Raw genomic sequence first — 26,033 nt, forward strand, 5'->3', positions numbered from 1 at the left:
TCGTCATCTTTTTTAACAAGGGGGGGTCTTCGCAGGTGAAAGCAAGGGTTCAAGAGTACATATTCAGAGCTATTCATTTTATAAACCGGATAAGAAGCAAAGTTGTCAGTCACTTGTTCCAATATTTTTGATCACCAAGTTAAGCCACAACATCTAGATCAAATATCAAAAGATCTAAATATCAGGCAATTAAAGCTGGATTTTCTAATCTATTGTCTCATATTCATCTTTTGATCTCAAACCCAAATGTCTTTAGTGTGTAGAAAACAAACGAGAATTGACCTTGCTGTTCCAATACTTTCGGAGGAAACCTGTTGTTTTTTTTTTTTTTAGAAAACAACAGCTTATTAAACAGAAATTATTTTATTTCCGTTCCACAAGCAGAAAACCCCCAGTGAGTCACATGACCACAGATTCATGGTAGCAGTGCTTGAAGAGCAGGATTCGGAGGTGAGGTTCAACTTATTCTCACACGTGCAGCTACAGTATATCATACGTTTAAAACAAGGTCAAATAGGACACGAGTTTCTCATCAGCTCTGAATTTAACAGTGTATTTATCTTTCTCAGGGAAACGATGTCACTGAGGAGGACTGTGCATCTCCTACTAAAGACCAGGGTAAAGCTAAAAACTGCTCGAGACTGATTTATATTCATGAATCAAGATGCAGTAGCGAGAGAGAGAGAGAGAGAGAGAGAGAGAGAGCATCATCTTGGTGGCACATTCTTCATAAAACACACTTTATTATGCACCCCCTGGAAATTTGGAGATGACTTGTGATAAGAGCTTAATCACCCCTCTGTGTGATTCACTGCACGTGTTGGACGTGTTCATCACTTACGCATGTGCTGATGGATTTTATTTATTACACACTGGTGCTGATTTACATGCCATCGTTTGTGTGCGAGATAGGACAAATTGTGCATGCGGAAAGTGGGCGTGTTGCAGGGGATTTACAGGGAATAATTGCATGATGTATATGAAAATGCACTTTCGAAATTGGAAGATAAACCCTGTGTAAATGGGTTTACGGCATGCACTGATCTCCCAGATGAATGAAAATGAAAGTTAAATTATAGCTGATGAGAGCAGTAATTTTCCAGAATTTTCGGATCATATTCATATGCAGAGACACAACCCTGATCAATTTTCTCATTAGTAAGTCTGTATAATTAGTATACTTTTGCCCTGAGTTTACTTCAGCAATTGTATTGTTATTGTATAATGTTATAGATTATATAGTTGTACATACTAATTACATCATGGAAGAATGTAATGAATGATAGAGAGAGCTCATGATTTCTACTGTACAGATCATTAACTTCAGCTTAACGTAACATAATTTGTAGAGTCGTAGTCTTCGTCCTGTAGTTTTAAAAGCATTACCTGCAATACTGGAGCACTTGACGGTCAACATAAAACCAGAGAGAGGATTTGAGCTTATTATAAGCTTGCAAAAAGGAGTTTTGTCTTCCTCAACCCTCCTAGACGTCATTTCCATGTGACCTATGCGCTCTGCCACTACATCTTTGTAATGCTGCTCATACAACTTTACAGAAGAAAAGCAGTTTCTGGCTTCTTCTGCATACATAAGTGGAAAATCAGAAAGGAGAGCGAGAGTAACACCATCTCACATCTCGCACAGAGAGCCTGGCCAAGCATGCTCTGTTAGCCACAAATGGCTGTGGCATCACTGCAATCCGAGCTCTCAATCTCTCACCTAAAAGGCAAATATTTTTACTGGTGCACAGTTGGGAGCCCAGAAAAAGCCAAGACATGACGACATAGTCTAAAGTGCATGATGTGGCTTTGCATATCAATCTGCTTGCATTCTGTCCTGACTCTTGTTTCTGGCATTTCCGTTATTGTGTGCATGTGCTATAGGTTATCATAACATGGCTTTTTGAATGTAAAGGTGATACCTGTGGAACTGCATGTGCTGCAATAGCATCATTTACATGCTAATTTTATGCAAGCATGCCTGATTGACACGTCATGGTCTCTAATCTTTTGCAGATTATTATTAATGTTATTGCCGTAACTTGAGTTACTAAGTAATTGTGTTGCTAATTTGGTTTGGTGCAAGCCAGGTTTCCCTATATGTACCCAAATGCTGATTTTGTGGTCACAAATGATTGGTATATATACATTATATTGCCAAAAAGTTTTGTGACACCCCTTTAAATCACTGAATTCAAGTGTTGTTTTTCAGGGGTTGGGCTTGGCACCATAGTTCCAGTGAAAGGAACTCGTAATGCTTCAGCATACCAAGACATTTTGGACAATTTCATGCTCCCAACTTTGTGGGAACAGTTTGAGGATCGGCCCTTTCCTGTTCCAACATGATTGTACACCAGTGCAGTGTGTATATGTATATATATATATATATATATATATATATATATATATATATATATATATATATATATATATATATATATAAATAAAATTATTATAGAATTACTGCCTACTGAGACCAAATAGTAGCAAAATAGTAACACAATGGCAATGTGGAATTTTACTGAACACAATAAAAAGTTTTAAAGACCTGCTTCGACATAAATGGCTGATTTCCCGATTTCATGTTATTATTTCTTAAATACGACAGGCTATGTAATTAAGTGAAATGAGTACAAATGACTCAGAAATTAAATGTGATTGAAACAGCTGCAGTGTCGTTACTTATAGAACATACAGTTAATAAAAGCTAAACATAGGATAAAAAATGGTAGTCATTAATGCAATTATTTCGACCAGTAAATTCTACTAAGAGGCCAGGTGTAACTCAAAATGATGCCACCATCACCGTGCTTTATTTTCAGGATAGTAACTTTCAATGCTGCGTTCATTTAAACACAGTTTTTAGACTTGTTCTCCACTATGCCTTTAGATATGAAAATATAATCCTTAAAAAAGTCATTTTATTTTTGTTTTTGCAGCAAAAAATGAGCACAAAGAATGCTTTCAATGTACTACAGACTTTCTCTCTAAACCCTGCCCCATGATACTGCATGCGAGCATTCCTTTTCACTCCCTACTTTGGATCATCTCACACTCCGACCCAAATCTTAAGCCAGACTTTTTATTTTACTCCCGTTTCCAGGAGCTGTATTGAGACAGAGTTACATCAGTATGTACACAGGAAAAGTTCCTGGTATTCAGGGTTGGTTGCACAGGTGCTAAAGGCGTAGCATTATTCAGATTATGCTAAATAACCCGTGTGTAGTTCATACCTCTAGGTTGCCAGATCTTTCTTGAAAAGAAAATGGGCTTGCTTAATAGCACCTAGACAACCATCACTTTTGGATATAAGCACAAAAAAAAAACAAGAATAGAAAATGTGCTGTTAGATATAAAACATTGTTCTTATTAGAGATCTTTGTGCAACTGCTAGACTAGAGACCTGTGAGTGCATCTGTTACCACACCCTAGCATAGCATCCTGCATGTTGTTGGCTTTATCCCCATCACCATCCCCACCCTACACTCTGCTGTGCTCCGCTGTGCCTCTGGCTGCTCTGTTTGACCTCTGACCTCGCTTGCAGGTGGGCGCAGGAGGAGTGAGGTGCCTTGTCCAGAGTTTGACAATAACAATCAGGGGCGGTCTGACACCCACTGTGTGACAGGCCTGGACAATGAACAGGCTCCTGATGGCCAATTCGCTGGTGAGTGGCAACGTTCGTGACAGGAGAGGCTTGAGTGAGCTCTTCTTACTGAATACGCCATTTCGAAAAGGACAGACAGGAGATCATTTATCCATCATGTGCCTGTTCCTATCTGCTTTGCATTTCATTTCTTGTTCTATTTCATCAGACTAACATCATCGATCAATGTCTGTCCAAGGTCATAACACACTCTCCAGTGACCAATTACTAACACACTCCTGGGCAAAAAACATTACATTAAAAAAAATTAACATTTAACGAATTCAAGCGATGCGTGGAATGGAAAATCACTGCATTAATGAATTAAAAAATATTTGTACATTTTACTAAAGTCTAAAAATAAATCCAAAAAAAAAAGGCGGAGCTCCTGATCTAACCTGACCGGGAATAATCAAAAGTATTGGCACCCTCATATATTTTTTAATATTTTTTCAAACAAATGCTGCAATCCTGATTTTATGAGGCAAAAGTATTGGCACCCATTCCTATAAAAGTAACTGTAGAGAATAGGTATTACACAAAAATTCTAACCAACCACCACTCAAATAGCTACATACAGTACCCTATTTCCTCTAACAACAATCTCATTTGTCCAATAACACAATTTTCATCCTAAGAAAACAATGACAAATCTAATGGCATCCCAAAGGAATGTTAAAAGGAAATGCAGATTGTCTGAATGAACAGAAAATGCATTGTTATATATGAGGGAACATAAGAAATATCCATTTGCAATATATTAATGTGGGGAAAAAAATCTCTTTTAAGTGTGTGTACTGTATAAAATTATAACAGTATATAGCAGTATAAAATAGTAATAATTATGCGATTCATACAGTATAAAATCAAACAAATAATCTTTTCCGATAATGTAACACGTAAGAGACGTTTATAACGTTATTGCTTGTAGTTTCATTAAGTTAGGTATGTTACATTTACATTTAATTGTCTTAGTTCCAATTATAAACATTCGTTCCCTCACCAGCCTCTTTTTTGGTCCAGGTTAAGACAAAAGCTTTTTATCAAGAAAGACGTTCTTGTGAATTAAAGCAGCATTTTATCAGCTCTGATACTAGATACTCCTTACATAAATGCTAAGTAAATGTCTAAATGGTAAACAGCACCGTTTCAACAATTACACATGGTTATTTGAAGCATGTAAATAAATGCTGTCTACCATACCAAGTAGCTGTTACTGTAGAAAGCATTGTGTAACACATTAGAGCCAGTGCATTAATATAAACCTGTGAATTTCAGGAACTGCTCCCTTATTTCTTTCCTGTTTTTCGAGAATAGCTTCATATATGATCACTATCAATATGACTTACAGTCCACTCCATGCACATGCACTCCATGTCATCTCTGTACATTTCAGCCTCTCTCTCTTAGTCCAGCTTCTTTCTCTGTGTGTGAATGTCTGATTGAAATTCCTGTTGTGCTGTAAATGTGTTCTTTGTTTCTTTCTTTGTGTGTTTACATTTTTCCTTTCATCACCCCATCCTTTCTCTCTCTCTCTCTCTCTCTCTCTCTCTCTCTCTATCTCTCTATCTTCCTGGATGTCTGTGGAACGGACAGATGAGGACTCGTGTCCTGTTCACGTTGAGGAATAGGTATGGGCTCACGGCAAGGGACCGAATCTGCAAAATAGTCACATTAAACACAAGGGGTTTTCTTCATACTGTATATGTGTGTATTACATGAGATAAGACACCGCTCACTGTGGTCTAGCACAACCTGGAAGGCCAAAAGGGTCCTGATTTCATGAAACCTTTAAGGGGGCGAAAACAATATCAGACCTTTTTTCTTTTACTGGTCCCATTAGGGACATACTGGAGTTGGTGGTGTTGACATTTTAGAGTATGGGCTGTCTCTGTGTATTTTATTACACATTTATTTATTTTGCCGCCATGGTTTAGTTCCACTTGTCCCTTAAATCATCTTCTGACAGATCATCTTTATCCGATGATAAAACATTCACATCCCAGTGGGCGTGGTCTCTTCCAGTACGACTCCACCCCTCCAGGGCTCACTGAAGGGTTTGATGAGGATGAAAATGATGTTCTGGGCTTCACGCTCACCACATCGTAACTCAATTAAACCACAGAGTGATATCTCTCCATCACTATGGTAAAAAAACACCAGTTGAGGGAAATTAATTTGGAAATAATGATGTTTACTCCAGTACCGGTTAAATTGATGCCATCGGAGATGTTTTGTGCGGCTTGGGGTTATACTAACACACTTTATGTTTCGTTTTTTTCCTTTAATTTGTCACCCATTTGTACTGTATGGAAGTTATCATGATTATTTCATATACGTTTAAGTGTCCTATAGCTTTATGAACATCATAAACCTCATGTGTCACATCTGCTCCAGCTCTTCAGACCAAACTAGAGCCGCAGGGATGCCGTATGTTTGTAGACCAACCTGGAAGTAATCATCACTCTGGTTGCCAATAGGATTTTTCCATTACAGAAAATAAGCTCCATGACCAACAAACATTTATGATTCCTGCCTGTTTTGTTCATCAAGAGAATCTTCACAAATGAGCACAAGCTTTGGGGAAGTTTAAAGCTTAAATACAATTACAAGAAGTAAAAAAGCTAAAGGTTATAAACAAACTACATCACACACAGTCACGTGACTTCAGCGTGCACACTATTAATCTTCCCACAGTGCTTTAAGTCTTTAATTTAAAACATTTTTTTTCCAGAGAAGTGCTCTGTGCTCTGGATGAATCTGAATGAATTAAAAAAAGATGGAAGGACGTGTTATTAGTGTAAACACAACAAGGCTGCAGTAGATGAGTTTTCCTCTTTGGCGTGATGGTGATTATTGACCCCTGACAAACTCTGTAGTCCCATTTAGCCACTGGTTTACATCACACCCACCTCACAAGGGAGGGGGGTATTACTGGTGTATTTTATGTTGTAGACTAAAATATGAAAAAAATCTTGAGCTTGGGTTAAACACAGGACCTATTTCCGCCATTTAACGAAAACTCCATTCAGAAAACCCAGTGTTTAAGGACTCATTTCTGCACTGTATATCAGCTGAGATTCAGGAAACCATTAAGGAATCCATGTTTTCCCTTCTCAGCCCTAGCACTAACCTATCTATCTGTCTGACCCACAGAGCTGCTCTACCTGGAAGCCACCTGGCATTCCCAGGAGTCTCTGCTTCAGCATGCCTCTAACAGCAACATCAATCTGGACGAGCAGAGCGTCACCAACATGGGGACGAGCCCGAAAAACACACCAAAAACACGCCACGGACCTCTAGCTGTGTAAAAGGCATCCCTCCAGCGTCTGACTCCCGTACCGACTCCACGATCTTAAAAGCAGGACAATTCATTTCTCAAATCTCTTCAGCCTTCACTCTGTCGCTTCTTTACCAATGCATGTGGAGAAACACTCATGATGAGCAGACCCCTGGACTGTTCTGACTCAAATAGGAGCTTCTGGTTAAGTATTAATTAGAAGTGTATTCATTTAAACCACAGGCACTCAACACTCTAGGCACATTTCCACCAAAAAGAAGCTAGAGCAACTGAGTTCCTGGGCTGGATTTTATTTCCAAGAACATATTTTTCAGTTCCTGGAACTAACTAACTATAATCTAACTAGTAGACTGAGTGTTTAATCTAAATTCTACACATTAGAAAAATTTTTTTTTGCTCCTTTATGAAATGCAAATTTCACATAATTCACTCAAAAATGTCCAAAAACCGAAAACTTGCAGGAATTACAGTAATACATTTTGTACATGCTTCCACTCACCTACTACACACACACCACCTTAAAGGTGCAGATTGTCATTTGTAAAAAAGTGTTTCTGTCACTTTAATATTAATACAATTTAAGATACTATAGCAAAACTATCATTCGCAATATTTTCATGCCATGGATCTGGTTAGTTTTTGCTTTTTGTGATTTTTTTTGGTTCATTTCAGGTTTATTCTTCCAGCCCAGAAATAAGCTCCGCCCTCAGCTGCAACAAAGCTGCTCAGGTATTCCCTCCCTTTTTCCTTCAAAGAAAAATTATTTACAAAAAAAAACAAACATATTTTCAGTGTTATTGTAAAAGCAATACACCTTACATGCAGCGGAAGCCTGTAAAAATTACAAACCGCTGCTTTAATGCTAATGAATTACATTGTCATTTCTGTAGTATGGTGGAAATGTGTCTATTGTCACTTATGCTGGTTTCCAGACCAAGCACCTGGAGACTTAATCACGTTTAAGAGAAAAAAAAAAGAAAGAAAAGCAAAACACGAATACGTGAATTAACTAACCGTTTGCATGCGCAAATCCTTTCCTAGTCCACTTTGCACTCCTGAAGATTCAGTGTTTGAATGTCAGAATCAACGTGTTGCACTTCCTGTATCACTGGGCCAGGTGAAGCATACAGAAGGCAGGAGGCCAGTTCTCCTGCTTGTTTCTTTCAAAACTTTATGGACTTTAGAGCAATAACACCTCCGCACTGAGCTGCTCTTACCGTGGTTGCATGTTAACGAAGCCACAAGATCACCCACAAAGCTACACCGCTGCCTCGCCTGACATCTTCATCCGACTGGCCGAATCGGTGCTGATGGGGAAGAAATCTGCCACCACCCTCATATATCACACAGATAAAGCTTTTAGTATCACGATCTTATCTGTTTACTGAGCAAGTTTCTGGAAGGCTGCATTTACATTTTACACATTACAGGGAGCAGATCTGTAGAGAACTGTGTGAGGGATTCTGCCGAGAAAAAGTGCCGTGACTTTGGCATGCCAGGTCATATAATGTGTTTTCTTTTTCATTCCACATGACAATGAGTGCACTGTAGTTTATTAGATCCTAGTGAAGCGTTTACTGATTCGGGAAAATAAATTAAATAAAACGTGCCACATGCTTGTGTTAGACTGATAGACCATTCAGATTTAATCTTTCTATTGTACAGTAACAAATCCTACATTATATCAGTATCAACAAATGACCCATACACTAATTAAGTACCAGTGATAAATACACTGATCAGGCATAACATTATCAGGGAGAGGTTAAGTGAATAAGACTGATGATCTCCTCATCATGGCACCTGTTAGTGGGTGGGATATATTAGGCAGCAAGTGAACATTTCGTCCTCAAAGTTGATGTGTTAGAAGCAGGAAAAATGGACAAGCGTAAGGATTTGAGGGAGTTTGACAAAGGGCCAGATTGTAATGGCTAGACCACTGGATCAGAGCATCTCCAAAACTGCAGCTCTTGTGGGGTGTTCCCGGTCTGCAGTGGTCAGTATCTATCAAAAGTGGTCCAAGGAAGGAACAGTGGCGTACCGGTGACAGTGTCATGGACGGCCAAGGCTCACTGATTCACGTGGGGAGCGAAGGCTGGTCCGTGTGATCCGATCCAACAGGCGAGCTACTGTTGCTGAAGAAGTTAGTGCTGGTTCTGATAGAAAGGTGTCAGAATAGACAGTGCATCGCACTTTGCTGCATATGGGGCTGCGTAGCCGCAGACCAGTCAGGGTGCCCAGGTGGTCATAATGTTATGCCTGGTCTGTGTATGATCTGGCTAAGATACCCGAAGTGCTCACCAGAGTCATATAGGTGATGCTAGGATATAGTGCAGGCCTCCAATTGGCTGGGACATGGCTGTAATCATAGTCACAGTAAGTTCAATAATATTCCAAAAATGATTACAGCACAGTTTGGGATGTAGATAAAAATCAACAGTCTGATTCTAAGGAAAATCTGGAAGGTTTATCAGCTTGAGCTTTCTGCACGTAAAACCAAATGCTGAGTAAAACTTAAGAAACTCAGAGAAGTGTCTACTTTTTTAAGTATTAGGGAAGAACTGTAACACAATGCAGCTATCTGGGTTTTTTTTATTATTATTTCTTTCCGTAAATGAAAAAGAGTCATGCATAGGATCGTTTTTTTTTTTTTTGTGACATTATGCATTTCCCAAAGCATAAATCAAACAAGACATGTAATTTAAGCTGCAGTAATTACATCGCTGTAAAAGTATTGTTCATGTTCACATTAATGAATGCGGTCTTTCTTTGTGCTTCAAACTTTGCATGAAAGTCTAATCTCTCCACCAGATTCCCTCAAGGTTTTCTAAAAAGAAATTGTTTTTAATAGTGGCCATTTTATTTATATCAGTTTATTTCTATCTGGTAGAACAAGTGACCTGTTCAGAATAATGCCATAGTGTTTGATTACATCCCTATTAGGTACTCAGGAAATCTGATACTAAACTGAATTTGTCCTTGTCTCTCAAGGATACATCTTTTTTTTTTTTAACCTTTAATATCTAAGGATTTAAGGCATAATCAGACATCCCCAGGTAAAAGATCCACACTAAAGGTAGAAAGGAAGAAGTATCCTTGAGGTTATCAGTGCAGGAACAAGAAAAAGTACCGTTTTCTATGAGAGGGAATGAGGCTAAAAATTGTACTGTTCTGTGCCATGATCTGAAGATAAAACACTAAATATTAGCCACTTCTTAGCTAGGGACTCACATCCTCGATCTGAGCCTGTTGTCAAGATTCAACGTCAACAAATCTGGACAGGATTTCGAGTTTATGATCTCTCTTTGAGGAATAAAAATATCCTGGTTTGATTTTATATTAGTTAGCGCTTGTTATCGTCGTGATATGCTAGGTCAGAGTTTATTACCGGTACCAATCTAGTAGCTAATAAACAAGCAACTCGGGTCATGTCGGATGTGTTTGATATGTGTGATATATTAATAACGATGTGATGTAATAATAATGATTTCTACAGCTGTTTGTTTGTTTGTTTGTTTTCCTTAGACCTCACATCTGTGATGCATGTAACACTAGCCTGGTGGTCAACCCGTGTTAATTAAAGAAGTGTGTACGTTTGCGGTAGATGTTTACACTTTACACTAGCCCCTTCGACATGGGTACAGAGGATCACGCAGGTGACGTAGGTGTACGGGTTTAGCCGAATTTGTTCTCGGATGCGATAGCCGTGTAGCTGTGCAGTGAAACCGTGTGAAATTCGAATAGACGAAAAATTCCAGACGTCGCGTCATGTTAGAGGCAGCTTCCATCGTAAACACATACACGACCATTTCCTGCTCTCGGAAACATCTGTAGACTTTTGTTTTCACTTTTGCAGCCATCGACGTCGACAATGACTGTGATCCACAGTAGAAGAGATGAACTGAGTCTGGACATTGATCACTTTTATAAAACGAAACCTACAAAAAAACAATAAACATGTCTTTCTAACAAATATATACCTCGCTGACCTTGTTTTTGAATTTGTCTGGCTTTGAAACTAGAGTTGTTCTCCAGGGGTCGGATCTTGGTCCAATCTCGTTCTTCCTGTACACAGCTCTACTAGCATCTGCCACTCTGCCTCCTGACTGGATCCTGGATGAAGATCGTCTAAAGGCACTTCCTCATTGATCAGTCACTTTCCCGATTCAAATCAGAGAGAATTTGATTCTTTTGATTCGTTTGCTATTTGCTTTGTTTTCACACCAATTCTAATCAAACAGATAAGAAAGAGTGTATGACTGAAAACATCCTAAAACCAATTAATTTATCGTTTATAAATACAGCGACGGAAGTGTGAGCGGAAATCACAAAGCACAGAAAAAAGGAGGATGGTTTACTTCCTGCAAGTGAGTCGATTCAGAGTCAAATCTCTTTTTAAGAAAGTGTTGATTCATTTTCCATACCAGCCGCTGTGTCACAGGTTTATACTGATGCTCTTGTTCTAATGTGCTTTTGCTATACTAACAGGGACTTGGACCTTAAACAGTAAATCCTAGGAACACTAGACACCCTGGACAGGAGATCAGTCCATCTCAGGATCTCATGCGCATACACATTCACACTCGTTCACACTTAAGGGCAGTTAAGAGACTTCAGTCCACCCACAGGTATGTTTTTGGACAGTGGGACGAAACTGGAGATCCTAGGAACACTAGACACCCTGGACAGGAGATCAGTCCATCTCAGGATCTCATGCACACACACATTCACACTCGTTTACACTTAAGGGCAGTTTACAGACTTCAGTCCACCCACGGGTATGTTTTTGGACAGTGGGACGAAACTGGAGATGAGCAGTTCTGTAAATTTTCCAGCACATACTACAGATGCTTGGTCAGATTGAGATCTGGGGAATTTGTAGGCCAAGTCAACACCATGTTCCTCAAACTATTCCTGAACATTTTTTTGCAGTGCATTATCCTGCTGAAAGATGCCATTACGGTTGTCACAATAGGATGAACTTCATCTGCTTAGGGTTTAGGGTCAAAGTAGCCACCCACAAAAATGGCACGACCCAAGGTTTCCCAGCAGAGCATTACGCAGGACATCACATTGCCTCTACCAGCTTCCCTTCTTCCTACAGTGCATCCTGGGAGCATCTCTTCTCCAGGTAAATGACGCACACAAACTTGGCCGTCCACATGATTCATCAATTAAAACTTGATTAATTCTGATGCTCGTGCAATTAAAAGTCTGTTAATTTATGGAGCAAAAAAAAAAAAAAGCCTTCTCCTAACCGATAGATGGTGCTTACACGCCTGCTTCAGTGCGGTGTAACTGGAAACTGCGGCGTGGAGAAATGTTGCGCATGCGCAATAAAATTCGCGGTCGCGTACTGACGTGGGCTGCATTCCAAATGGCTTCCTGTTGAACACGCAGTGCACTAGATGAGCGCGCACGCGCCGCCATGACGCACCGAAACGTAGTGCTCTTGTGTAGATTATGTAAAGCCATTTGGGATACGGCCGGCTAACGCCGCCAGCTCGACCAGCACAACGGTGACTGAATGAATGACGTGGATTTTCAATCAGTTACATTTCAACTTTCAGCCCTGGCCTGAGTGTGGCTCTCTCTCTTCACTGACTGATTATTGTGGTGTCGCAGAAGAGAAAAACGTAAGTTTTAGTTAACGTTTCGTGCATAGTGCTGTTAATAAACATCATTTGCTCGTTTGCTAAGTGAGCTAGTTTGCTAACATTGTAGTTCAGACAGTTAAAGAGTCCCTGAAGCTGTGCAGTAGGGAATGCTAACTGATCACTGCAGCGCTCTCTCTTTCTCTCTCTCTCTCTCTCTCTCTCTCTCTCATATATATATATATATATATATATATATATATATATATATATATATATATATATATATAATCACATTTCATTACTCTTCAGCCTTCTTTAACCTTTCCTCTTGTCTTATTTTAATTTTTGACAGAATGAATAAAGCCAAAGTTGAGAGTCTTCGAGACAAGGTGGATGGAAATGAGTTGGATCTCAGTCTGTGTAACCTCACAGAGGTCCCAGTGAAGGAGCTCGTAAGTGTCTATATGCGTTACAGTGAATATATATATATATATATATATATATATATATATATATATATATATATATATATATATATATAGTAAAGAAACAAAATTACGGCATCCAAGTTTCGTTATAGTAAAGAAAAATCCATCTAAATGTCACTGTAGTAAAGAAAAATGCATCAAATGTCACTATAATAAAGCAAAGTCTTTCTAAATGTCACTGTAGTAAAGAAAAATCCATCTAAATGTCACTATAGTAAAGAAAAATCCATCTAAATGTCACTATAGTAAAGAAAAATGCATCTAAATGTCACTGTAGTGAAGAAAAATCCATCTAAATGTCACTGTAGTGAAGAAAAATCCATCTAAATGTCACTATAGTAAAGAAAAATCCCACAAAATGTCACCACAGTAAAGAAGAATACATCTAATGTCACATTATTAAAGAAAAATCGCTCCAAATGTCACTATAGTAAAGAAAACTCCATCTAAATGTCACTATAGTAAAGCAAAATTGCATGTACTGTCACTTTAGTAAAGCAGAAAAATGCATCTAGATGTCACTATAGTAAAGACAAATCCCTCTAAATGTCACCATAATAAAGGAAAATGGCTCTAAATGTCACTATATTAAAGAAAACTGCATCCAAGTGTCAATATAGTAAAGAAAAATCCCTCTAAATGTCAACATAAAGAACAATCCCTCAAAATTGTCACTATAGTAAAGAAAAGTCCCATAAAATGTCACTACAGTAAAGAAAAATGCATTTAATGTCACTTTATTAAAGAAAAATCCCTCTTATTTTCACCACAGTAAAGAGAAATCCCTATAAAAGTGTCATTACAGTAAAGAAAAATATGGAGAAGGTCATCTAAATCTGCACTAGCTAAAAAAAAAACAACAAAAAACGCTGCTCATAGAGTGAGAAATTTATTCTCACTTCTGCTTATTCTCATTTAAACAACTTTGTTTATACACTTTTATTGATCAGAGTGTAAAATATCTATCTAACCATTGTGTTTTCAGGCAGCTGTTCCCAAAGCCACAGTCCTGGACCTTTCCTGTAACAATCTCACAACCCTAACAGTAAGCTTTAATGAGTGAAATGTACCTTTACACCATCGCCGTGTTCATTCCTTGATACTGAACGCCTCATATATATCAGGATTTGTACGGTGGGAGCTTTATGTTGAGAACTGAACTCGTGTGAGGTTTTCTTTGAAGAGATGTTTCTGTAACATTTCTGGAAGGAGTCATCAGTGTCGGTGGTTCTTCCAGGAAAATTTGGAACAGTGTCTTCATCACAGCAGCACTGTTGTTGGTTATTTTACTATAACAGCACACTCTTGAGTGGTTCATGTGTTACTTTTTTTAGTCTTTATTTTTATGACCAAATATATCAGAAAGAAACTGAACCTGAGATCAGATATCAAGGGATTTATTGAGATATCAAGGGAATTTCACATTCGTTTGTTTTCTGCTTGTCCAGATTTAGTTGAGAAATATATAATACTATAGAAAGTTAATCAGATTACTAAAAGGACGTCAGGATCGTCTCAGTTATGGGATCAGTGCATTCCTGTTTAATACTGACTCCTTAATCAGCTAATTGTCTCCTATTAAAGCGATCCGTACTCTGTTTATTTGAAGAGGCTCTAACACATCACCTCACTCTCTGTTTCCTTTCTTGCAGCCAGATTTCTGTACACTGACTCACCTGGTTAAAGTGGACCTGAGCAAGAATCAGCTGGTGAGCCTGCCAGAGGAGATCGGGCAACTCTACACCCTTCAGCATCTGGATCTGTACAACAACAAGCTGACCATGCTACCTCTCAGCTTCTCCCAGCTCAGGGTCAGTTGATGAGCTCGCTACGTTTAGGCAGCATCGTGTGTCTGTCATTTCACAGCATGAATATAACCGTCAGTATTTTTCATCGTGGATTATGATATAACTAAAACAATTGTCTAGACTAAAACATTAACCTTGTTCAAAATCAGAAATGTTATTCTGCCGTCTGAGGAAATTCAGCAAATTTATACGTCATGTCTCACTGTAATACGCTTACAGGTTACTACTTTGGTTTTGTTTCCATTCTGATGCAGTTCACTAAAAGCTCCGCCCCTAAAAAAAAAAAAGTTAACATTAGTCGAATATATGATCCAGTAACGTTAAAGTTTGGTACCTTGTGGTTCGTTTGTGTATTCAGTCATTTATTAACATGACGCTCATCCTATGAAAGAGTAATGGAATAAATACACGGCAGAGTTATGAATGTTATAATGGTATCAGTTGCGATAGGTGATGTTCGTGTATCGTAATACGAGGATTTATATGGTCTGATGTTTACGTGGTTACATTTCATTTCTGAATATCTCTAACAGGCCTAGAATGCGGGCCTAAAATATGCAACAAGTGTCTACAGCATCAATATAATTAATATGCCTCGTTTATCATAGATGCAAACGCATGTATTCCTAGAAATATGCAAGAAATATGGTATTCATGAACTTCCAGTTGAGAAAGGAGGCGCTCTTTTCACCGTTCATCTTTTTCACCTCTCCGTAAGATTGACCTTTTATGGAGTTTTGTGGGCGTGGCTAAAATGTATATGAGGTATATCCTGAAACCGTTAGATCATCAGTTTTAGTGTTATTCTTGTGACTGTCTGTGTCTGTAGAGTCTGAAGTGGCTGGACCTTAAAGACAACCCCCTGGAGCCGACGCTGGCCAAAGCTGCAGGAGACTGTCTGAATGAGAAACAGTGCAGGCAGTGTGCAGGAAGGGTGAGAGAGCTTGTGCTTCTACATGCAAGATGTTGTAATTTATGCTGGAGTGTGCTTAAGACCACAAATTATATTTACGTCTAGTCATCCGAAGTGACTTACAGTTAAGAACAAGTCGGGCTTTAATTTCCTGTTAACTTCGCCGTGTCCTCCATCTTATTCTGCTCCAGGTTCTCCAACACATGAAGTTTCTCCAAGAAGAAGCCGATAAGGAGCGGGAACGCCGGCTGCTGAAGGAAAAAGGTAGATACGCACTTACTCACACATAACTAAACACAAATATGCATGCGCATCTTTCATTTCCTCTGTCTTACAGAACAAGAAAAGAAAAGAGAAGCAAAGCAGAGGGAGAGAGAGGCCCGGGAGAGAGAAGCACAGAAAAAGAAAAAGGCAGAGGAAAAAGAGAAGAAAAGGAAGGAATACGAAGCACAGATGGCCGCTCAGGCTGCTCAGGAACAACAGAAAAAGAAGAAAGAGGAGAAGAAAAAGAGAGCCAGCCAAAATCAAGGTGGGTAACGCATCGTGTCTGTGAGGTAGAGAGGGAAGGAGATGATAGAGGTGTGGCTATAGTGCTGTCAGTTACAATGAAGGAGGTGTGGCTTCAGTGCTGTCAGTTATAGTGAAGGAAGCGTGGCTTCAGTGATGTCAGTCACAGTTAAGGAGGCATGGCTACTGTGCTGTCAGTCAGAGTGAAGGAGGTGTAGCTATAGTTCTGTCACTCAGAGTGAAGGAGGTGTGGCTACAGTGCTGTCAGTCACATTTAAGGAGGAGTGGCTACAGTGCTATCAGTCAGAGTGAAAGAAGCATAGCTATAGAGCTATCAGTTACAGTGAAGCAGGTGTGGCTACAGTGCTGTCGGTTATAATGAAGGAGGCGTGGCTTCAGTGCTGTCGGTTACAGTGAAGGGGCGTGGCTTCAGTGATGTCAGTCACATTTAAGGAGGAGTGGCTACAATGCTATCAGTCAGAGTGAAAGAGGCATAGCTATAAAGCTATCAGTTACAGTGAAGGAGGTGTGGCTTCAGTGCTGTTAGTTACAGTTAAGGAGGCATGGCTGCTTTGCTGTCAGTCAGAGTTAAGGAGGTGTAGCTATAGTTCTGTCACTCAGAGTGAAGGAGGTGTGGCTACAGTGCTGTCAGTCACATTTAAGGAGGAGTGGCTACAGTGCTATCAGTCAGAGTGAAGGAGGCATGGCTACAGTTCTGTCAGTTACAGTGAAGGAGGTGTAGCTTCAGTGCTGTCAGTCACAGTTAAGGAGGTGTGGCTACAGTGCTGTCAGTCAGAGTGAAGGAGGTGTGGCCTTAGTATTCTGACAGTACTAGTGCACTGAAAATAAAAATGTGACCAGTGTGTCCCTGATGGAGTCTGGTCCTCAAACACTGTATTTAAATCTATCTCTTTGGGTTGAGTGTATGTACTGTGATCTACACCACAGATAGGCTTATATACCACAGTACTAGCCAGTTTGTGACATGAACTAACATGGAGTCAGTATAGAGTAAATCTCTGCCATGTTGTTTCTCCAGTTACATGGGAAGACTCTAGTATTTCACCAAAACTAAACTTAAAGACCAGGTGGACATGTAGCATGACACTGTACCAGTAAAATAATCCCGCATTTCTTCTTCCTGCAGATAAAAAGAAGGCCTCCGGTGCTGCGGCTCAGACCAGACGCTCCCTGTGCTCTCGGCTCTTCTCTCTGCTCCTCAGGATTCTGTTCTTGCTCATCCTCAGCGCTGCAGCAGTGATCGGCACTTGTCGGGTCACTGAGCTGAAGAAGGAGGCGTTTTGTGCTCCTGTAAATCTGTACACAGATGAGGCGCTGAGCTGGGCTCGAGGCCTGGACGTGGTGCAACAAGTCATTCAGAAAATCTCAGACCTTCAACAATGACACCTCGCTGGCTCACACTGACGAGACGGCATCCATCTTGCCCCAGGATTCAGTCTGGAGATGTACTGGGGCAACACAAAGGGGGATGTTCCTCCGTTTCCGTGTCTCGTTCTAAAATCACGGCATGGCCGTTTAAGGGGGAAAAAATGATCAGTTTTCCAGGACAGAAACTAGAGGAAGTGGACTTCGGGGCTTCACGGCTGCTTTCGAGCTACTGAACAAAGAGGCTGTGACCATTCAGCGCCTTATGTACTGTTCATAAATATCTTGTTAAAGCTAACAGCTGCTGAATTGGGAGCATGCGTACATATTTATAATCATGTAGACTGTGCCATTTTCCTCTCCCTATATAATGCAGATACAAAACAAATCATTCGCTTATGTCTTTTAAAGTTAATCTCCTTATCCAGGACACATCTACACCTTGAACACAAGCATCAGGAAGCATGGTTACATGCCACCGTCTTCCACAGCACTGTGTATGTACTACCAGTATGGATTTGTACACGTTTGTAATTTTTTTAAGAAAATGTATTTTAATTGTTACTCTGATGATTCAGGGAGATTTGCGGCATAAATAAATGTCATCGTATTGCAAATCTGCGTCTGCGTTCCGTTATGTGTAGCGTGTTGGCGAATTCTTGATTCTGATTGGTCAAAAGGTGTTGATTAATTTTCTATAACAGTAGCTCTGATGTTAGTGCAGGTTTACTTGATGTTAAATATGTTGCTTTTTCTATAGTAAGAGCTTTCACAGGGGTTTGTATGACTGTCTACATAACCTAAGAAAAAATAAAAAATGTTATTTAAGTAAGAACATCAGATCATTAAGTTATTTTTACATTTAGAGAAGTCGTCTCCAGTGGCAGCCTAGTATAAAACTCAATAAGTAGAGCTTTTGTTCCTGAAGAAATGACCGGTCATGCACTGTGTATTCTGACACCTTTCTATCAGAACCAGCATTAACTTCTTCGGCAATTTGAGCAACAGTAGCTCGTCTGTTGGATCGGATCACACGGGGAAGCCTTCGCGCCCCACGTCCATCAATGAGCCTTGACCGCCCATGACCCTGTCGCTGGTTCACCACTTTTGATAGATACTGACCAGCGCAGACCGGGAACACCCCACAAGAGCTGCAGTTTTGGAGGTGCTCAGTTTGGCCCTTCGTTGAACTCGCGCAATTCCTTACGCTTGCCAATTTTTCTTGCTTCTAACACACCAGAGGACAAAATGTCCACTTGCTGCCCAATATATCCCACCCACTAACAGGTGCCATGATGAGGGGATAATCAGTGTTATTCACGTCACCTGGCACTGGTCATCATGTTATGCCTAATCAGTGAATCTGTGCATAGAATGATCCAGGATTTAAATGGGCAGCTGATCAGTGAGGCTTGATGGATTTTTCACTAATAGACAGGGCAGATGTGGTCGGACACATGGTCAGCTAATGTGTAATTAGTTCATTTGTTGGTTTTGATGATAATTCCATATAAAATCCTACAAACATTCAACCACTCACTCTTGAGATGTCGCTCTAATGAGGATCTCTGAAGGATAAAAATAACGCCTCCTCTACTTTTTTGAGCAGGCATAAAAGAAAACACCTAGTGTGTGTGTGTGTGTGTGCATGCAGAAGTAGGACTGCAAAGAGGAGATAAAGAGAAGGTTTCTGTTTCATATTTTACACAAACCGGTCATTTTACACATGATGAAAAAAATGATCAGACTAACACTTTTTGAAAGTCATTAGCAATACATCCAAGATCTCCCTTGAAATCTGTGTCAATGTTAAAAACTTTCTTCTTAAAGGCAGATAATAGCGAAATATTAAAACACGTAATTATAAGGAACAAATTCAGTCAATAAGTTCATTTTGAGCTAAATGAGCCAGGAAAAAATGCCAGAAAAAAAACACATAGGCTATGTTAAAAGTGCAACATGATGCTTTCAGCAGCAACTTAAACAATGTTTAGATAATCCACTGGCGCCCATTTATGAACCGTTTCTCGTATTTTCTCTTCGGATCTTATTAAAACCGCGTCTCATCTCAGTTCCCGTCAGCTCCGGTGGTCGTGGCATGTTCAGCTCTGTGCCTAGAGTCCCGTGTTTTCCCGTACTCTCTCTCCTCGATATCGGTGCTGCCCAGCAGCTTTTCCCATGATGCCTCGCTCACCGTCAGGCCGAGAGTGACTTCCTGAAACACCTCGCTGATGGAGAGCTGGGGACAGAGAGAGAGAGAGAGAGAGAGAGAGGGAGAGAGAGAGAGAGAGAGAGAGAGAGAGAGAGAGAGAGAGAGAGAGAGAGAGGGAGGGAGAGAGAGAGAGAGATCCAGCACTGCATTTATAATAAAACAGCAGCAGACATGACGATCAAGCGAGAGGTCATTTAAACTAAGGAATTAAACATCTGGGGGTGTTTCATTGCAGGAAAATGATACCCAGGAGTTGGTTGTTACCACCCAGGAGCTGATTCATTTCAAGTGCTTTATCAGGTATTTTTGTCTTTAATATATTTATTATTAGTCTTAGATTATGTGGCATGTCCACTGTACAAGTCCCTGTAAATGAGCTGTTACTATAGAAGCGATAATTTCATTAGAATAAATGCAAAAATATACATAAACCTGTGATCTGGATTCCAGCTGCACTAGCGTCAGAGCTGCTGTTATCAGAAATCACCATCACACACTATAGTTTCATTACGATTCTATTCACTGGTACCTCTTGAAACTGGAGCTTCTTGAACATATCTACGCTGATCCGGTTTTCCAAACCGATCTTCACTTCGAATTTCTTGATGCCGAGTTTGTTGATGCCTGTGGAGGTTTATTACAAAATATCCAAACATCAAATCAAGACAGTGTGAAGATTTCTGATTTCTGATTTTTTCCCCCTCTCATCTCCAGCTCACCGTACTGCATCATCATGCGTGTCACCTCTTTGCCATAACCTCTGCCTCGGTAGCTGGGCTCTGTGGAAAGCAAGGCATGATGTAAAATGTTGAAAGATTCCCTTTCCTTTAAGTGGTTTTAATACAGTTAAAGCATAAAGCTTAGTCTAAAATTTCATAGTTAGGACATCCACCTTTTGGACGTTTTAACTGAATCATAATAAATCAGTGAATCATTAGGACCTTTAACTGAATTATAATGAATCAGTGAATCAACAGGATCTCTACCTAGATCTTAATGAATCAGTGAATCATTAGGACCTCTACCTGAATTATAATGAGTCATGGAATCAACAGGATCTCTACCTTAATCATAATGAATCAGTGTACCATTAGGACATTTAACTGCATCATAATGAATCAGTGAATCATTAGGACCTTTAACTAATGAATCAGTGTATCATTAGGACATTTAACTGAATCATAATAAATCAGTGAATAATTAGGACCTTTAACTGAATCATAATGAATCAGTGAATCATTAGGGCCTTTAACTGAATCATAATGAATCAGTGAATCAACAGGATCTCTACCTGGATCATGATGAATCAGTGAATCAACAGGATCTCTACCTGGATCATGATGAATCAGTGAATCAACAGGATCTCTACCTGGATCGTAATGAATGAGTGAACCATCAAGTCTATCACCTGCAATCATGATCTCCATCTCGGCCAGTGATGGGTCACTGGGGTCAGTCAGGAAGAGGTTGACGTCTCCCACCATGCACTCTTCCTCTGAGATTGTTGGATCTGTCCATCGCTGTTTGTCCAATACGATGAATGTGCACTCTGCGTTTACAGGCGTAACATGTTCATTAATTATTTGAAAACTTTGGACTTAATCGTAGAACCTGACAATATTCTTTCAGTATTAGAGAATCAAATGAAAGCTATATTTGTAGACATCAAGCACAGTATCGACCTAAAAAAGGTTTAAACACAACCGAATTGCTGGGAAATTGTCAGCAGATCTATATAAATATGGCCACTTTCCTCCTGACTTGGAGCCTGGTCCTGTAGGGTTACGTGTACAGATAATGTTTAATCCTGTAGGAAGGGATAAAACACCATCCTTCAAAAAGCTTTAGTTTAGTATAATTATAGTTTTATAAAAGTCTTATAAAGTTCATGAGAAAGGGAGGGAGTGCCTGTTTACATATCTTCACTGTTTGCTTAACTTCTTGTTCCACAAAATGGACGATCCACAAAATGAAAAGTAATGATATACAAATAAAACGTCCAATTAAAAATTGTAATTGTTAGAAATTCGCTGAAAAACACCAAGTGAGAAAAGCAGCCTAAAACTATACACATCTGATTAAACACCATAATGACATTTAACAGAATGTGTGTGTGTGTCTAAGAAGTCAGGAAGAAACCTCACTATCCTCATCTTCTCTCCAGCTTCTCTGCATGTCGTATTCCTGCTCCAGGGTTAAAGGTTCAGACGCTGTGAGTTTCTGCAGCTCCTCGGACGTCATCCACTGGTGATATCTAAATGATCAGAGATTCATACAGTGCTTTATTTAGCTTCTTTTCATATTCAGTATGTAGGAAAACATATTTTGAGGTCACTCTAGAATCTACTGCAACATACACTTCTCTTTGAATAATAATTTACCTATCCTAACTTTCACCACCAAATGGTGATCAAATCAGACGCTGATCAGGAACTGTGAACTAGCCTACAGTTAGGGGGGGGGCAGCTCTGGGGATCTTTCTCCCATTCAATGGTTTGTTTAAGAGAATCACCTCTAGGCTTTTGCATTATTATACCAGGGAGTCGACACCTGTGAGGTCTACCTCCCCCTGGGGTTTTTTTTGTATCACCTCTAGGCTTTTGTATTGTCACACCTTCAAGGCCTGCCCACTCAAGGCCTTTAAAACTGTAACGCATGTTCCTTTTCACTGGACTCGGTGACTACAGTACCACTTCAGTGTGTTCTGATCTACAATAAAACATTCCTGCTGAACACTAGTTATATACAGGGGTTGGACAATGAAACTGAAACACTGGCCAATTTAGTGTTGGAGGTTTCATGGCTAAATTTGACCAGCCTGGTGGCCAATCTTCATTGATTGCACATTCCACCAGTAAGAGCAGAGTGTGAAGGTTTAATTAGCAGAGTAATAGCACAGTTTTGCTTAAAATATTGCAATGCACACAACATTATGGGCGACATATCAGAGTTCAAAAGAGGACAAATTGTTGGTGCACGTCTCGCTGGCGCATCTGTGACTAAGACAGCAAGTCTTTGTGATGTATCAAGAGCCACGGTATCCAGGGTAATGTCAGCATACCACCAAGAAGGACGAACCACATCCAACAGGAGTAACTGTGGACGCAAGAGGAACCTGTCTGAAAGGGATGTCCGGATGCTATCCCGGATTGTATCCAAAAAACATAAAACCACAGCTGCCCAGCTCACTGCAGAATTAAATGTGCACCTCAACTCTCCTGTTTCCACCAAAACTGTCTGTCGGGAGCTCCACAGGGTCAATGTACATGGCCGGGCTGCTATAGCCAAACCTTTGGTCACTCGTGCCAATGCCAATGCTGTGGACAATGTGAAACGTATTGTTCTCTGATGAGTCCACCTTCACTGTCTTTCCCACATCCGGGAGAGTTATGGTGTGGAGAAGCCCCAAAGAAGCGTACCACCCAGACTGTTGCATGCCCAGAGTGAAGCATGGGGGTGGATCAGTGATGGTTTGGGCTGCAATATCATGGCATTCCCTAGGCCCAATACTTGTGCTAGATGGGCGCGTCACTGCCAAGGACTACTGAACCATTCTGGAGGACCATGTGCACCCAATGGTTCAAACATTGTATCCTGAAGGCGGTGCCGTGTATCAGGATGATAATGCACCAATACACACAGCAAGACTGGTGACAGAGTGGTTTGATGAACATGAAAGTGAAGTTGAACATCTCCCATGGCCTGCACAGTCACCAGATCTAAATATTATTGAGCCACTTTGGGGTGTTTTGGAGGAGCGAGTCAGGAAACGTTTTCCTCCATCAGCATCACGTAGTGACCTGGCCACTATTCTGCAAGAAGAATGGCTCAAAATCCCTCTGGCCACTGTGCAGGACTTGTATCTGTCATTCCCAAGACGAACTGATGCTGTATTGGCCGCAAAAAGGCCCTACACCATACTAATGAATTATTGTGGTCTAAAACCAGGCGTTTCAGTTTCATTGTCCAACCCCTGTGTGTGTGTGTATATGTATATATATTTTACTATATCTCAGTTTTACAATTAATCTACAGAAATCTGGACAGATAAACAATATTTAATTTTTTTCTATTTCTACTTCTTGGCTTATTTGTGATTAATGGAAAGAAAGAAAATCAATCAATCAATCAGTCTCCAGTCCTAATTTAAAATAAGTGTACAACATTTATTTTACATTCAAAAAAGGACATTAAAACTCCTTAAATTCATATTATTTGTTTATTTTATTACTGATATCCTCACATTTGCTATTTATAAAAATGCAAAAAGGTTCAAAAAACCCATCACGCTAAATGTGTATAAAATAAATTATTTTGCATATTATATATTTTGTATTGTGTGTGTGTTGTATCTATGTATCCATCTAGTCTTCTTCATTCTAACCCTAAGGGTGTGCGAACTCTTGCACACAGCTGTACTTCATTATCTCAATGAACAGGTCCAAGAAAATGTTGATAGCTTCCCAACAACACAAAGAGTTCTGTTGTCTTTCAAATACTTATTATGTTATTATGAACATGCCAAGCCTGCAAAAGTAAAGGCACCCCAGTGAGACCAGACGAGTGATGAATGCCAGTCATCTACAGGACGTAGGATTTTAGGAAACACTGCTAACATCACTATAACTACTGGATTTAGAAATAATCATTTAACTGACCATGAGTTTTATTTTACTAGTGAACAATTATTCTTCGGTATTTGTGCTCATCAGTACAAACATGATCATGACCTAGGCACATTTGCTAGAACCTACAAAATGACTGGTTGAAGCTGAAGATAAACACAGAAAATAAATTTGAATATATTCAATATACACTGACCAGGCAGAACATTATGACCACCTGGGAACTCTGACTGGTGTGTGGCTATGCAGACCCATACACAGAAAACTGTGATGCTCTCTGTATTCCAAAAACCTTAATATCAGAACCAATATAATAATAATATCAGAGCATTAACTTCTTCAGCAATCTGAGCAACAGTAGCTCGTCTGTTGGATCGGATCACACGGGCCAGCCTTCACCTCACGTCCATCGATGAGCCTTGGTCACCCATGACCCTGTCTCCGGTTCACCACTGTTTCTTTCTTGGACCACTTGACAGATACTGACCACTGCAGACCGGGAACACCCCACAAGAGCTGCAGTTTTGGAGATGCTCTGATCCAGTGGTCTAGCCATCACAATTTGGCCCTTCATCAAATTCAAAGCTCAAATCCTCACGCTTGTCCATTTTTCCTGCTTCTAACACATCAACTTTGAGGACAAAATGTTGACTTGCTGCCTAATATATCCCACCCACTAACAGGTGCCATGAGGAGATCATCAGTATTATTCACTTCACCGGTCACCTGGTCATAATGTTATGCCTGATCGGTGTTTATGTTTATGTGAGAGATGCTGATACCTGGGAACATGTTCAGTGTTGTAGGGAACCAACACAACCTTACTGCCTTCCAGTAAAATGTCTTCATTTATCCGCATTTTTTCAGAAAGCTTATTTATCCTGAAAGAAAAAGCAGAAAGACATTTATAACGCAAACTAGCCTGTACTCCTTTAATTGATTTTTCTTTTTAGCACAAGGTTAGCATACCTGCTTTTAACGGCGTGTTTTCGAGGATAGTTTAAAATAATAATTTAAATAAAAATTATTTTATAATTATACACTTCAACACACAATCTTAATAGAAATAACTAAAGCGACACGATTCCTGTCTCAAACGGATTAAGACCCACGCACAGCAACACCGACGTCATCAATGTGCGCTTGGGCTTATTTACCTAACCTATGGAGAACACACGAGGGCGCTCTCATTTCACGTCCCAGTATATAACAACCCAAACCTCTGTATCAGTCGCAGGTCTTCTGACACGTCAATGCGTCCGCCATATTGGAAAGGGACACGTTCACCCGTAAACCTGTGGAAGAAACTGTGGCCTAGTTGGTTAAAAGAAAACGGCATGTACCTCGCATTATGTTTACCGATTTTCAGAAAATCTACGCGGTTACAGATGTAAAATATTTCTGCAAAGTCTATATGCACAATAATAATAATTAAAAAAACAAACAAACACATTGATAATCTTATTGAACCCAGGTCACAGACACAGCCATAGATTCAGTACCAGAGGTTTCCTGCCCTGGTCCTGAGGAACCTCCTGCTCCCTGTTTCAATT

The 26,033-nt window shown here is 39.9% G+C and overlaps 3 protein-coding genes across 16 annotated transcripts in view; 2 read left to right on the forward strand and 1 right to left on the reverse strand.

Moving 5' to 3' along the window:
• Nucleotides 1-10,919, forward strand: part of rnf157 (ring finger protein 157) — a 28,771-nt gene extending 17,852 nt beyond the window's left edge. The window contains exons 16-21 of one of the 14 annotated variants that reach the window (XR_009206356.1): nt 382-450; nt 570-618; nt 3,545-3,664; nt 6,800-7,127; nt 7,617-7,673; nt 7,986-10,919. Coding sequence is in view for 10 of the 14 variants with exons in the window: in XM_058406455.1 (XP_058262438.1) it covers nt 382-450; nt 570-618; nt 3,545-3,664; nt 6,800-6,954 (393 nt within the window). In the remaining 4 variants the exon portion in view is untranslated. Of the gene's footprint in view, nt 1-381; nt 451-569; nt 619-2,212; nt 2,372-3,544; nt 3,665-5,239; nt 5,275-6,799 lie in introns of those variants that run through there. The other 13 variants (XR_009206354.1, XR_009206355.1, XM_058406458.1 and 10 more) reach the window with 13 other exon arrangements.
• A 1,504-nt stretch (nt 10,920-12,423) lies between these two features.
• lrrc59 (leucine rich repeat containing 59) lies at nt 12,424-17,987 on the forward strand. Its single transcript, XM_058406466.1, has 8 exons — nt 12,424-12,580; nt 12,894-12,993; nt 14,015-14,074; nt 14,682-14,840; nt 15,667-15,771; nt 15,942-16,014; nt 16,088-16,279; nt 17,405-17,987. The coding sequence occupies exons 2-8, from the start codon at nt 12,895-12,897 to the stop codon at nt 17,659-17,661; spliced, it is 945 nt and encodes a 314-aa protein (XP_058262449.1). The 5' UTR covers nt 12,424-12,580; nt 12,894; the 3' UTR covers nt 17,662-17,987.
• Nucleotides 17,988-19,319: 1,332 nt separating this feature from the next.
• nat9 (N-acetyltransferase 9 (GCN5-related, putative)) lies at nt 19,320-25,614 on the reverse strand. Its single transcript, XM_058405508.1, has 7 exons — nt 25,450-25,614; nt 25,263-25,361; nt 22,000-22,109; nt 21,264-21,404; nt 20,575-20,634; nt 20,385-20,479; nt 19,320-19,882 (listed from the first exon to the last, which is right to left on the reverse strand). The coding sequence occupies exons 2-7, from the start codon at nt 25,337-25,339 to the stop codon at nt 19,712-19,714; spliced, it is 654 nt and encodes a 217-aa protein (XP_058261491.1). The 5' UTR covers nt 25,340-25,361; nt 25,450-25,614; the 3' UTR covers nt 19,320-19,711.
• Nucleotides 25,615-26,033: the final 419 nt, after the last annotated feature.

Source organism: Hemibagrus wyckioides, linkage group LG13 (assembly GCF_019097595.1).
Source record: "Hemibagrus wyckioides isolate EC202008001 linkage group LG13, SWU_Hwy_1.0, whole genome shotgun sequence".
Lineage (NCBI taxonomy): Eukaryota > Metazoa > Chordata > Actinopteri > Siluriformes > Bagridae > Hemibagrus > Hemibagrus wyckioides.